At 37.7% G+C, this 14,395-nt stretch overlaps 1 protein-coding gene across 1 annotated transcript in view; it reads left to right on the forward strand.

Annotated features, from left to right (window-relative positions):
* Positions 1–11,815: 11,815 nt before the first annotated feature.
* Positions 11,816–14,395, forward strand: part of LOC105228471 (spondin-1) — a gene marked incomplete at its 3' end in the record, with an annotated part of 137,048 nt that continues 134,468 nt past the window's right edge. The window contains 1 exon segment of the mRNA XM_019991091.3: positions 11,816–13,420. Within this exon segment, the coding sequence (XP_019846650.2) occupies positions 12,778–13,420 (643 nt within the window).

Raw genomic sequence — 14,395 nt, forward strand, 5'->3', positions numbered from 1 at the left:
ACACTACGCTGGCTAGACTTCGGCCGCAACTAACTTCCTACAAGCACAGAACGTCATTCACACTGAAGTCATTAATACCTTCATCGACTACCTCTCTATGAATGGTATACTTGGAATCAAAGCACCACCCATTGCAGACTAAGAGCTCGAGTTGCCGCGAGAAACAGTGACCCTTGCGCAACTTGGTTCTGAATACTGTATCAGGTTAAACTCTTACTTATCTAGAATAGACTCTGTTATATCAAATATATGTTCAGCGTGCAATGAGTTCTTGCATGACACTAGCCAACTCTTTGTGTGACCTGCTGCCCCTACTCATCTGACACCCTTCCCACTTTGGTTCGACCCCGTCGAAACAGCAAGTTTTCTGGGCCTACCGTTGGATGTGGAGCAGGCAACTTATCTAATCTTTGCCATCCTAGCTAGGATTACGTCCCCGTTACAACAACAACAATAATGACATCTAGACATAATCACCCGAAACGCTAGAGACGGGAATCTACAAAGTAAGCCTGGTACAGGTCGACCAGCTCTAATCCGAAGGGTCAAATCCAGATGATAACACTCAACGCGAATAAGTCGCTCAGTTTTTCAGAAATCGACCTGAAATTTTACACACTTACTTTCCTCCTCAAGAAGCTTGTCATTTGTTGGAACCACCGATATCGCACCAAAATAGCTTATAGCTGTCATACAAACTGACCGATCCAAATCAGGTTCTTGTATGGAAAGCTTTTTTATTTGAGAAGATATCTTCACCAAATTCAACGTGGGTTATTTTCTAAAGCAATAATGGAATGTCCGAAGAAACTGAACAGATCGAGTCATTATAGCATATAGCTGCCATACAAACTGATCGATCTTGTGTTGAAACCATTTTGTTGTGAAGGGTATTTTAGCTTCGAAGCAATCGAACTTAAAGTGTTTTTCTCCTTTTGCTTAGAGTTAACCAAAATTTAGTCTGCCATAAATTCCACAAGTTACGTAAATTCCAACAACAACTACACTTTGGCTTTAAACTTTGCACAAAGTAAATATTCAAGCGTAACTTTATTTATTGCCACCGTGCGCTTTTATTGTTTTATAAGCCGAGCGATTTAATTTGATGTCAATGCCATGTTGCTACAGCCGACGCTAGTATAAAGGAATTTGGGAAAGGCAACAACAACAATAGCTGCTTGAAACTACAAAAGCAATTGAAGAACGACAATTGTGCCGTAAGAAAGAGTGACACAACCCTTGAGAAACAATCTGAGAAATACCTGAAGTGCAAAAGCAGAGAATAAGTTGCAAGCAAATGCAAACGCAAAGAAGAAGAAGAAGAATGTACAACAAAAGTGAATAAAGTGTTGGCATTGTTGCGCGGACAAGTGCATAGAATAGAACGATGAAAGCAAAAACAAAAATCTTATGTGACTTTATTTAATTTTATTGCAACTAAGCTTAAGATTTGGAAGCACTGTGTGTGTGTGAGAAGAGTACGACGTGTGTAGGTGCATTTGGAGACAGTGGTAATGACTGCCTGAATGCAACACTGCGTAAAGGTATGAATGCAACGCTGTGACAGCTGATGCACACACGCACCTGTAAGGCCTCGTAAGCACTATGTGAGGCAATAACGGTACTTTATTGTGTGAGGTTTCGGAATTTCGGCACAGCAGAGGGCTTTAGCGGTTGCGTAAATTAAATTTTTCCGTTCATCACCTTAATGTCAAAAAATGTCAAGCATTTTGCTTGCGTAGCAAATGGAGTGGCACAGAAAACTTGACGAAAAAATAAAAAAAATAAAGTAGAGAGAAGAAGAAGCACATGGCATTGTTTTTAAGAGATCGCTTGAAAAAAACATGCGCGCCTTGGCGGCAAATTCCCTAGCTGCAAGCTGTAAGCAGTGCAAAAAATGAAATCAAAGTAAGCTCTGCGGCTGCAGTGTGCCAGGACACATACTGCCAGCAAAGACGCGTCTCACGAACTTTATGCGCATATGACTAGCGGCTCCATTAGCGACATGCGGCGACTTATATGCGAAAAGTACTCATGTGCCATGGTGGCGCAGCATGTTTGTGGCGTGTGTGTGTGTGCCTAGAAAAGTAGTTGAGAACGTGACGCTTCATGTGAAATGGTCGCTGTGCTTTCGAAATCTGTCAACTCCATGGTATAATGTGGCTCTCCAGTTGCGTGACAAGTAATAAAAGCTTGGCTGTGTCAGCTGAAGATGCCATTGTAACTGAGTACCAAACGGCTGCATTTTGCAAGGACGAGACAAATGATGTGGAAAAGTGACTAATGAGCAACACCTGAGGCATTTTCTTTCAGTATTTATGTACATATATATATATACTTATGTATATATACATTTGTATATATGTACATGTATTTTGTGATCATATGTAGAAGAATTATCTTCTTCCTAGTTTAGTATATGTGATATGTGCAAATTTTGCTCAACTGAAATCAATAATGAGAAAGTGAGAGGTTGAGGTTGACGACGTGAGCGGAAGTTGGTAGACGGTTGTTCAGAAAGGTATCCAAAAAGCCTATTTACGCTTCAAATGTTTGCATTCACCAATCAGAAGTAAATTCCAAACAAAATCCCTTATTTGAAAAAAAAAATCTATTTATTATGTTTGTTTTATAAACCCGACAAGAATTGCCAGCAAAAGTAGGTTTTGAATGAAATCTCTAAAATTAACTTCTTTTCCCCGTTTACTTAGTTTAGCGCCAGAATCAGACGATGCCTTAGTAAAACAGTGAAGCAGTATCTCTAGGTCAGTAAACCGTCCGCAGTCCTGGAAGGCGTTGATTGCGGAGAGAGTAAGGATGTCAACGGTTGCTTTGCATTGCAGAAAGGAGCTGTAGCAAAAAGATGGAGACTCTCACTAAAGGTGTTGTTTTGGCTTTACGAAACCGTAGTCAAGACAATATTGTTGTATGGTGTATACGTCTGCTGGAGGGCGATCAAGCTACACTTGGCAAGAAGCTTAAATGTGTCCAAATAGTGGCGTTCATAGGTATCTTTAGAGCTGTGGGATACACCAGCAAATAACATTTAAAGGCATCTCACGCATAGTATCCGTAGACAGGCAGGCGCGTAGTTCCGATATGCGCCCCAAGACTTGGTATATGAAGGGGTCCGTACAAGGAAACGTCGGAATTCTCTCCTCCTTCAACTGTACTCCGAAAAACTTATAACACTTCGTCACAGATGCTACTCGTGGCGCCGTTTTCTCTGCTCACATACCGACGGGGGCTATTTAGGTGAAGAGGGGTCGTTTGGAGAAGATGCGCAGTGAAGATGGGCCGAAGAGAGGAGAAAATATTGAATAGGTTTTTTGTAAGAAGCTATCCGTCAATCTTAGCTTTAAGCTAACGGACCACTGTATTGCTTTTCAGATAGCAGCGAATGATTTTAAGACGTCGGTAGAAGTAGTGCTACGAATTGCAGGGAGGTGAGTATTCACTCCCACAGTAGAGCGGCAATACTAGCGCTGAGCTCGCTAACTGTCCGCTAAAGGCTGAAGTGTGTGTTCTCCCAAGAAATAGCATCAAGCTACAACAGCATCAGACACGCTGCATGCCTGGTTATAGCAGTATCGCTGACAACTGCAAAGCCGGTTAGGTAGTGACTGGAGGCACCCCTGTCTTGTTCATATCAGAATGGGACAGAGTTGGATCTATATTTTCGCCTTCCTTTCTAGCACTGGACCAATGGAACTCTCGTAACAGGGGCTGGTTGAGAACTAGCTCATATGTAACTGCGAGATGCTTAGAACGAGGAAATTTACGGATCTACACCTTAGCAAAGTTCTTCTTGCCGGAATCTTAGATGTTCTTACTGAATACAGCCCGATAGGAATTCATGCGCTAGCGCTAAGATTCTTGTCGGATGAGATGGCCAGAGGGGGCACACTTGTCCTGCTCACATTGGGATGGTATTGAGTTGGATCTCCATTCCAGAGCCTGGATCTGTGGCGTCTTGTGTTCTAGCACTGGAACAATGAACCTCACGTGCGCTTAGCAGGTGCTGGTCAACGACATCCTGTCTTTGCAGGACTGAGGAAGAATCTCGGTACTCTTACCTTCGGCGAACCAGGAGACATCTCGAAACTGACATTGGCCGCCTCAGCAAATGAAATATGAAGGCCTTTGTAGAACTGATAAAAGACTTCGACACTTTTACCTTCGGCGAACCAGGAGACATAGCTGAAACTGATTTTGGCCGTCTCAACAAATGTTATAAGAATGTGATGGGCGCTTTTTCGGGTCTTTTGATTTATTATATAGGATTTTAGGTAACACAATGGACCGGCGTTGTTAGCTGTCTAAGTGGGATCTCTGTTAAGGTCGTCCTCTGAACCAAGCCTAAACTGTATGGTATGGAAAAGCTTCACAGCATATTACTTGGGGCGATTTTTCGTTCCTTCCCTGGTTATTGACATATAGAAAAATTTCATCTATCATTTAATATTCCTTTATTTTAGACAGTGGCTTGACATAATTGACTCAGAATTGATATTCTTCAAAATTAATCATTTAGCTTTCGCAAACAAACTTGATTACTACAATTATTATTGAATTACTCAACGTAATTCCCCCTTTAATTGAACCATTTCGTAGGCATTTCCAAATGTCGTGTACTTCGCAAACAAAAATGGACAAGTGAAACACTTCCTTTACAACAACGCAGCCGCTGTTTAGTGTCGCTTTGGGCGATGAATTCGAAGGAAGGCAAATGCAATTTCGCATTCATCAAAATCTCATAATTATTTTGCACTAATTAGCTCATGTCGTAGCTGTCGTCGGCATTGTTGTTGGGGAGTTCGTAATAAGTTTACAAGCATTATGCATCACGTGAGTCAGTGAGTGATATTTTTTGTGGTTGACGCACAATATTCTTACGTTTCTTCTTGCTGATTGGTTTGTGAAGTCTAATTATGAATGAGTGTCTGCATATAAGACCTGGCTATATGCATATATCAGAGCTAATCTATATAGATCTGCTTTATTTACGTTTTGTTTTTGTTCGTGTATGGTTTTGTGTTTCCCCTTTTTAATTAAGCATTTGCTTCATGCGTGTTGTTGCTATGTTATTGCATTTGTTTTTGTTATTTCCATCAGCGCTTTTGCGCTACATTTCGGCGTTGTCTTCCTGGAAATGCCTCTGCAGTCGTCTTCATTCATTTGATTCGGCGGATAGAGGTTGTGCAGTGTAAGTGGAGACATAAGTATGTATGTATGTGTGTATGCAGCTACTCGCAACGTACGAGGTAGCAGAGGCGCCCAGGGCACATGGAGTGCCTAATTTAGTTAGTGAAATTGACAGATGTCATTGCAAGAGCTGCGTCGAAAAATAATTCATGTTGCTTGTTGTTGCTTTATTGCCTCTTTTCATTTCACTCTCTCTTTCTTTCTCTGTGTTTTGAAGTCGACTATTTTTGGTATATTTATATTTATTTCCATTTGTATTTATGCGTACGTTTACGCAGTCAATATGGCGTCTCGAATTATTTTTGGAAAGGTGAACAGCTTAAATAGAGCAGAAAACGGAATAAATATGAATTTTTCTCCATACTTATCAGATACAGGAATGCGGGCGCTTATTTTGAGTTATAACTGAGGTTATGCTTATTTGAAATTTTATTGAAAGATCTTCGGTTTCTGTTTCAGGTTTAATATTTCATGTCAGTATGACCATAAAGTTTAAGATCAGAGTGGTGTGTGGATTCGATTTCATTAATAAACGTATTGTCTTAAGATCTAAAGAGTTAAGGAGGATGGAGTCATGTGTAAAAGTTCATGCAAGTGTGGAAAGTTCTCTGATTGCCATTCACCTGGTAGTGGCCAGAAACGATTCTTTTACATATGGCTCAAACAGCTCACAACTTTCAGCCTTAGATCTCTGGTTTGCCGGAAGACATCCGAGTTAATGTGAGAAGGCGAAACATTCCCTCTACAGGGTTGTGCGTTGGGTTTGGGACGCGCCAAATAAATCACACTACCCTAGAAAAAGCATAAGCAGACTCGGCTGATAGACCCTCCTTTCGATTGCGACCATTAATTATTTTCGAATTATTCTCTTCAGCAGGAGATTGAAGAAGTCCCATGATATGCAGTCGCATTTATTACGATTTTCTTTATGCTTTCCCTCTAAGGCATATGTATGAAATGTATGGTTAGGTCAGTCACCCAGCCTACACAGCAGTGAACAACAACAAAGCTGCAACTTATTACTCCATCAATTCGTCCGAAAATTTTCCTTTCATTCAACTAACAAGAAGTCAATAAACGTTTGAATATTTCCTATTATCGTTATATACAAAGCTACATCATGCGGCATACAAGTTTCGGGTATTGTAATAATACACATACACATTTTTATGTCTAAGTGTATGTCTTGCAAAGTTATTGCAACGAAAATGCATTTTTATTTGAAAATTTCGAAGTTCGAATTTCGAACAAATGCTTTTGAGTATTTATAGTGGTAAATATAAAGCGAGAGAGCGCAAGCGCTATTTTGAAGAGAGAGTGTAGCGGTTGCTGAGCGTATGAGCAAGTGTTTTGGAAATATGGGGTTGTTTTCTTTATGCTAGGGGACATTATATTTTTATATATAGAATGAGAAAGTAATATAGTAAATGAAAATGGTAATAATAATAATAATAATAATAATAATAATAATAATAATAGTAATAATAATAATAATAATAATAATAATAATAATAATAATAATAATAATAATAATAATGATTCTTAAAAAAAACACGAAAAAACGTTAACTTCGCCTTCTTTTTTTGATTTTGATCGGCTAGTTTGTATGACAGCTATATGTTTTAGTTATCCGATCTAAGCAATTTCTTCGGAGATTATAGAAATACTCTTAATAATAATCCTCGCTAAATTTCTTGAAGATATCTCTTCTAATAAAAAAGTTATTCATACAAGCACTTTATTCCGATCGTTCAGTTTGTATGGCAGCTTTACGCTATAGTAGTCTGATCTCAAAAATTTCTAAAGAAATCGTAGAAATGTCTTTAAAAAATATTCTTCACTAAATTTCTTGAAGATATCTTATCAAATGAAGAAGTATTCCATACAAACACTTATTTCAGAGCGTTCAGTTTGTATGACAGCTATATGTTATAGTAGTTCGATCTGAACAATTTCTTCAAAAATTGACGAAATGTCTAACATATTTATCCTCACCAAATTTCTTGAAGATATCTCTCCCAATAAAAAAGTTTTCCATACAAACATTTGTCTCCGATCGTTCAGTTTGTATGACAGCTATATGCTACAGTTGCCCGATCTCGACGATTCCACCAAATAAACAGCTTAATGGTGAAAAAAGCACATCTGCAAAATTTCGACTAATTTGAGTAGAAGATTTCGGTAATTTGTCGGAAATGAAAAATGTACTTCCTCCACTCATCCACTCCTCCAGCCCAGGACTTGCCTTATGAGCGTGTACATATATATGTATGTAAGTAAGTTCTTTGACTTCGCTCAATAATTGATTGTTGTTTGATCAATTTGTCAAATCAAGAGACCACCACTTCCAGCAACTAATGCTGGCACTGACAGTTGCAAATGATCGGAATTTTCAGTTGACATTCGTAAACGTTTCCAATCAAAAGCAATAATCACAACAAACACACGTACAACAACAAGAGACAGCAGTATTAAATTAACTTCTTTAAATGTGTGCACTCGCCCTTCTACATACATAATCTTGCAACAACGCCAATGGCAACAAAAATTTATAGCATAAAATCGATAAATTTCCAAAGCGTAGCTAGAACAACAACAACAAAAAACACGTAACATCCAGCAATTACAGCAATTAATGCTAATAACAACAAAAACAAATCATTTCACTGCTTGTAGTAAGCACCCACGCACACAAGCAAACTAACGGCACGTTAAACTTAACAAAACAATTATTGCATGTACAACAACAACAAAAACAACATACATAAGTAAGAAATGGAGTCGAAAAAGAAGCGCAAATCGGCAAGTGTGCATACAAGTGTTGTATGAGTGGTGTTAGTTTTTGTAGTTGTTGTTGTTGTTGTTGTAATGTAGCGCAACATGCTGGTGCATCGAATTTCAATTGGAGCAACAACCTGATTGCCTGTTTAAACATTTAAGCGGTTTAATTGTGGCAATTCAATTAAGTGCCACGAAAATGGCGCAACAAGCAGAATTGTGAGAAATGGCAATAGAAAGCAAATACATGTACATATGTATGTATACATAACGTTGTAAATGAAATGTGTGTGGGTGGGTGTAATAAGTTTAGTAGTAGGGCTGTACTTAAAGCCTTTTGCGGTTGAAAATGTAGCCTTTTGTGGCACGTGTAGAAATTTAAGAAATTGTTTCGAGCTCGAAATTTTTTGGGTTTTGAAAGTTTCTGAGATATTTTCGCAATTCGCTAAAGAAAAGTCTAATTAATGATGTTGAAAACATTTCTCAATTTTTTTTTATTTATAATTATGATAATTTTTGAAATTTAGTTCGTCCTTTTTTTATTTTAACAAAATAAGCAAACATTTATTATAATCTTAGAAGCTTTTAAATTTAAAGGGTCTTATGCTGCGTTCCGCCTGCAAGTATGCAAACAAATCTAGACTCAAATTAAAAAGTATAGCACAAAACTGTATGGAAACCCACTATAAAGCTTCAGCAGTTCTGTGCTCAATCTGTTAGTCACAGCTGGCAATATACCGCCCAAAGGTATGCTTCGAATTTCAAAAAAAAATTCCGCCTGCAAGTATGCAAACATCTATAGACTCCGAATAAAAATTATAGTATAAATAGACCTTTCACAAAGCTTAAGCAGCTCTTTGTCCAATCTGTCAGCCAAACTAATACTTACAGCTAACAATATACCGCCTAAAGGTATGCTTCGAATTTCAAAAAAACGATGTTATTGCATTTCCTATATGAATTAGAGCGGGCCGATTTGCAGGCAGCCAGAAAAGCAGAAAAATTGCGCATACGGGAAATGTTCTACGGATCAATTGGAACAACTTTGCCTAAGAGACTATAAGTCTAAAACCAGTAACGAGTCAGCGAAGTTTTATAGGCAAGGGATTAATAAAATCCAAAATTTTTTAAAATGAATCGACGATTATTGAAGTATATGAAAAAAGTTCTGTAATTCATATTTTTGTACTATTTTTTAAAAACAACAAATCACAAAAAAGTTTTTTCTGACTTACAAGTGGATACTGTAAGTTGTCTTTACAACTGATATAAATTGCCAGCATGAGCCTCTACCAGACTGTGCACTTTTCACAAGTATTTTTAAATAATCTGCCAATCTTACCTAACTTCTGTTTTTGTTGTTGTTGATTTCAAAGCGCTCTCATTGTGGTTATTTGTTGTTTTGGAACTTGGAATGAAAGCTTGACATTGGCAACTTTGTTTTAAGCAACTTAATAAACAAAATAGACTTTTGCTGCTTACAAAATATATGTATATATATTTCTTCATATATATATTTATAGTAATTTGCATTCCTTAAAAAAGCTGACATATCCGAAAATAAAATAAAGTATTGACTTTAGTAACATTGTCAGGCTGCAATCCAATGTGGGTAGTATAATTATACCAATAACTGTCGCTGTCGCATATTAATTGCCTGTTATTCCAACGAACAACGGTAATTAGTGTTGGAGGCGGCCGTGTCAGACCGCTAAATTCATACAACTACAAAACTTGCCACGTGGAATTGTCCAAGTATTTACTATAATTTTGCCTCCATAGTTTATTTTCAATATTTCTTTGTCACTTCGCGGGAGCGTTAAATTTTTTTTTCCGCTGTCATTTATTTATGCCATTAAAGGAATCTTTTTTCATAACGTTGAACTTATTTGGCGTTAAATACCAGACACAAATTCCATTCGTATATATAGTATATGGTTACGTGAGCATACTTATGAGTAGTTACTGTATCCACAGTAGTTCCACGTTCTTTTACCCAGTTTATGTATCTGTGATTCATATTCGTCTAATAAGTACACAATGTAGAATGTGTAAGTATGTTCGGGCATCTGTAAATTTGTCTATTTTATTGACTCTTTCAGTCCCTTTTAGTATTACTGCTGTGGGTGGCAAGCAGTTAGTTTGCTATAAAAAAGTTTTGAATTTTATTTGTCTCCGCAAAGTGTTCTTTAATTATGAGCATTTAACTTGTCAGGCGTGCTAGAGAAAGGGTTAGTGAAGATGTGTAATTGCTATAAGCTTCTTATTGCTACCGAAATTATTAGAGTTGCAACGCTTTGTCTTGTTCTTATCTGACTGCTAAAAGAAATAAAAGATCAAGTAAAGTGCTTAAAGAATAACTATAAAGTGATAATTTAAAATATTTCAAAAAAATCTTAAGAACCTAAAGTGTGATCATTATATAAACACAGGCTTAGTTCGTACTTCGTTTTTGATTGATTGGTATCCACTTGAGACTAAATATAACATAAAGAAGTCAAAATTTGATATTCGTCTTCTCTTGTGAGATAATTTTCGAGTAGTTTTTAGCAAGAAAATTTTCTGATAGATTCTTCAACTTCTACTGGCTTGTAGAGCTCACTATTTCATTTAATATTAAGACCATTACCATTAAGGCAAGAAGAGAGCATTCTTCAATCCTTTGGAAAAGCTTGAAGTTCTTAGAACTCAGGAAGTTCAGAATCCAAAAACTTCACTCTAACCAGTGAGGGAAGAATAGGCTTCGCAAAGCTAATATTTTCTTTGAAAAATCCTAGTAAATTAAATGAAATTATACCAAGCTCGATTCTTATGACTTAATTTATTTGAAAATGGCTGCAGATCCTATCTAGAGCTCTGAAATATTCCCAATAAGTAGTAACGAACATGAAAGTCTTTCGTAAATATTCTTATCCTCTATACGGACCCGATTTATTTGAAATTTTTGTGAAAAAATGTGCGGCGGCACGGACAATGACAACATGCGATGAATCGATGTTTGAAGTGTTCAAAAGAAAGATTTTGCGGAAGATTTAAGGTCATTTGCGCATTGACAACCGTGAGTAACGCAGTCAATGGAAAGATGAGCTGTTCGATACGGCGATATTGACATAGGTTTGCGAATCAAGGGACAGCGGCCACAATGGCTATGCCAAGTTGTCCGGATGAATGAGAAGACTCCAGATTTCAAAGTATTCGATTCAGTACCTACCGGAAGTAAAGGAAGAGGAATACCTCCACTCCGTTGGAAAGATCAGGTGGAGAAGGACCAGGTCGCACTTTGTATATCGAATTGGCGCCAAATAGCGAAGAGCAGAAACGACTAGCAGGCTGTTGTCAACGCGACTATAACCGTGTAAGCAGTATCTACACCAGCAAAGAATTCATCATATTAGCTTTCCACGAAAGCTACCTCAAATTCAACTTAAATGCAGTAGCCTTTAAAATTTCCTACAGTTCAACAACCCTTTCGATAAACAGTTACTAAGATAATATTTATTAAAAAGAACAACAACAGCAACACCAACAATGTTGCATAAAAAAATTACCCAAAACAGGCAACAGGCTGTTACGCTCACCAAGCAAACTGAGAAAGTGTGAAGACACGGCGAGTAAGTAGAAGTAATGCTGTTAGTAAATACGCTCGCACGGGCGCTCTTCAACGTGTGCAAAGAGAATTTCCCACTATTGCATACGCTAAATATACCGTTAAGAGCATGTGAGCGCATTTACCGTTAAGCTTATGTGTGCGTGTGTGTGTATGTTTGTGGAATTGGACTGTGCGCTGGGATATTCTTCAGCGTTTCGCCAGGTTGACAGGCCGGAACTGCTCTGGCTGGCTGGCTGCTGTTGCTGGGACTTGGCGTGGCTGCTGAAAATACAGAATTCAGTATGAAACGACAAAGCGCCGTATACGCACGGTGAACGAATCGAGAGCGGATAAAGTTTGTGACGTTGATGTTGAAAACAAATTGGAAGAAGAAGCAGCAGCTGATTTGTAGTAGAATCAGCAAAGCAGAATTGTGGGCTAAACGACATAAGTGAAAATAAATATTTAGCGCAAACGAATTGAATTTAGCGAAAAATTATTTTGAAATATAAAAAAATATATGTATATAAAGTGTTAAGGTGTTGAACGGAAAATTAGAAAATTTGTGTGAAAATCATTCTGGTTTTCAAGAAAACGTGGAAGTACAACTGGCCGGTGCTGGTGTGTGCTGTTGAACGCCCTTACGTGGGCAACCGCAGTGCAGGTGTGACGGAAAGTAAGCGAGAATCTGTCAGTATACGCAACGTCGGCCGAAAAAAGTGAGAGGGGAGATTTCATTGCTGGCAAATAAGGGACAAGCACGCATCGAGGCTGCAGATCCGAAAGCCAGCGTCTGCTGATGAGTGACAATTTCGTACGGCCAAAAATAAACGGTATTACGCGTAAATTACAACAACAGCAAAGCAAAACAGGCAATAAATCAAACGCACAAGGCGAAAGAGCCCACGGCGAAGGCGCTTAACACATACATACATAGATACTTAGTGAAAAAAATATCTGTTGAATGCGTGAGTAGCTATTTTTGCCGGTAAAATTAACGCTAAACGCGTGTGCTGCTAGCGCGTGTGTACGCTGTCGCTGAGGGTCAAGTGTGTGTAGTGGAAATTTGTGAAAATTTAGAGAAGAAAAATCGTGCAAAAAATATTACAATAACAAAAATTGAGTGGCAAACCGCAAAGCCAATAAAATATTTAATTAGAAAATACTTACAAATCCATCAGCAACCATAAAACAAAAGCAAAAACATGAAAATGAAAATGACAGCCAACATCTATAAAATGCTCTTGCTGCTGCTTGCGATTGTCTGCCTGTGCAGCGCACTGCCCTCACCCGAACCGCAACCGCAACCGGAACCGGCACTCTTGAGCAGCTACAAGCCCTCCTTCATATCGAATCCAGCCATCTACACCTACACAGTGGCGGAGAATCAGGCACAAAAGCAACAACAACCACAACAACAAAAACAGCTGCAACAAGCGCAAGTCAAACAGCAACAACAAGAGTACGCAAAAACTTGGCAGAGCAATGATATTGACTACAACACCAATAGCAATGGCAATAGCAACAATAACAACAATAATTACTTCAATTATGCCAGCAACAGCAATAATGAACAATTTAGCAGCAGCAGCAGCAGCTCGAGTGACTCTACTGCCTCCGCCTATCAGAATCACTACTACACTAGTAGTAAATTTAGTGGCGTTTCGTTGGCTACACCAACAACAACAACTACGCCCGCAACACCCACTCAACCGTTGCCGGTGAGCGGCTGTCAATTGGATCGTCTGGCTGTTTATAAGGTCGTCTTGCACACCTATTGGACGCGTGATCTATTTCCCAAACATTATCCGGATTGGAGGCCAACCGCGCAATGGACGAAAACTTTAGGTGAGTAAATACGGTTAGGAAGTGTAAGATAATACGAAAGAGGGAATAATGTGACTAAATAAAGTTGAAAACAGTTGAATATAAATAAAGAAAGTTTTTTTCGAGCGATTTCGTTCATTGTGAATTTAATTCTCAACAGGTTTATATAATTTTTTTCGAGAGCACTGCTAGAAAGTGATTATTATAGAACAAGTATTTAGTGTTGATATAAGCCAGCAATCTCTTAAAAAAGTTAAAAAATTTCATTCCATGAAAGCTGTAATTCTCAACCGGTTTATACATTTTTTTTCGAAAAAATTAATTGTTAATTTTATAACTGATTGTATATGTAAATTATACGGTTGTGCATACCAGATAACTTAAGTAGTCAAGTTTATAGTTCAGGTGATTACGTGTGTGTTCACATAAATGAAATATTTGGGTTTCAACTCAATTAGAACATAGCTCATGTTTTCTTTGTCTTACAACCTCGTCTAAGGACTTATTCTATAACAAAGTAGTTTTGAGATATATAGTAGAAGCTAAAAGCACATTTCTCCAACTGATAATTAAATATTTTTTTCGTCAAAAAATTATTAATTTTCTGTTGTCGCGCGCTTTTTTCTCCTAATTGCCAAAAGTTCTTAAACTTGGAATAATCTTTGTCATAGATGGTTCTCAGTTCATATGGTCTATTTAACAAAATATTGTCAAACTATAATTTTCGTTTGAAAATAAAAACAAGAAAAAATAATAGCCTTCACAGGTGCATTTATTACAACATAAGAGGGTATCAAAAGGACTTTATCTTCAATTTGTTCGGTTAGTTTGTATGGCAGCTATATGCTATAGTGGTCCGATCTAAAAAATTTCTTCGAAGCTTACGACACTTTCTTAGATAATAGTTCTTATTAAATTTCGTGAAGATATCTTGCCAAAAAAAAAAAGTTTTTCATACAAGGACTAGATTTTGATGACTTAGTTTGTATGGCAGTT

Source organism: Bactrocera dorsalis, chromosome 3 (assembly GCF_023373825.1).
Source record: "Bactrocera dorsalis isolate Fly_Bdor chromosome 3, ASM2337382v1, whole genome shotgun sequence".
In the NCBI taxonomy this organism is placed as follows: Eukaryota; Metazoa; Arthropoda; class Insecta; order Diptera; family Tephritidae; genus Bactrocera; species Bactrocera dorsalis.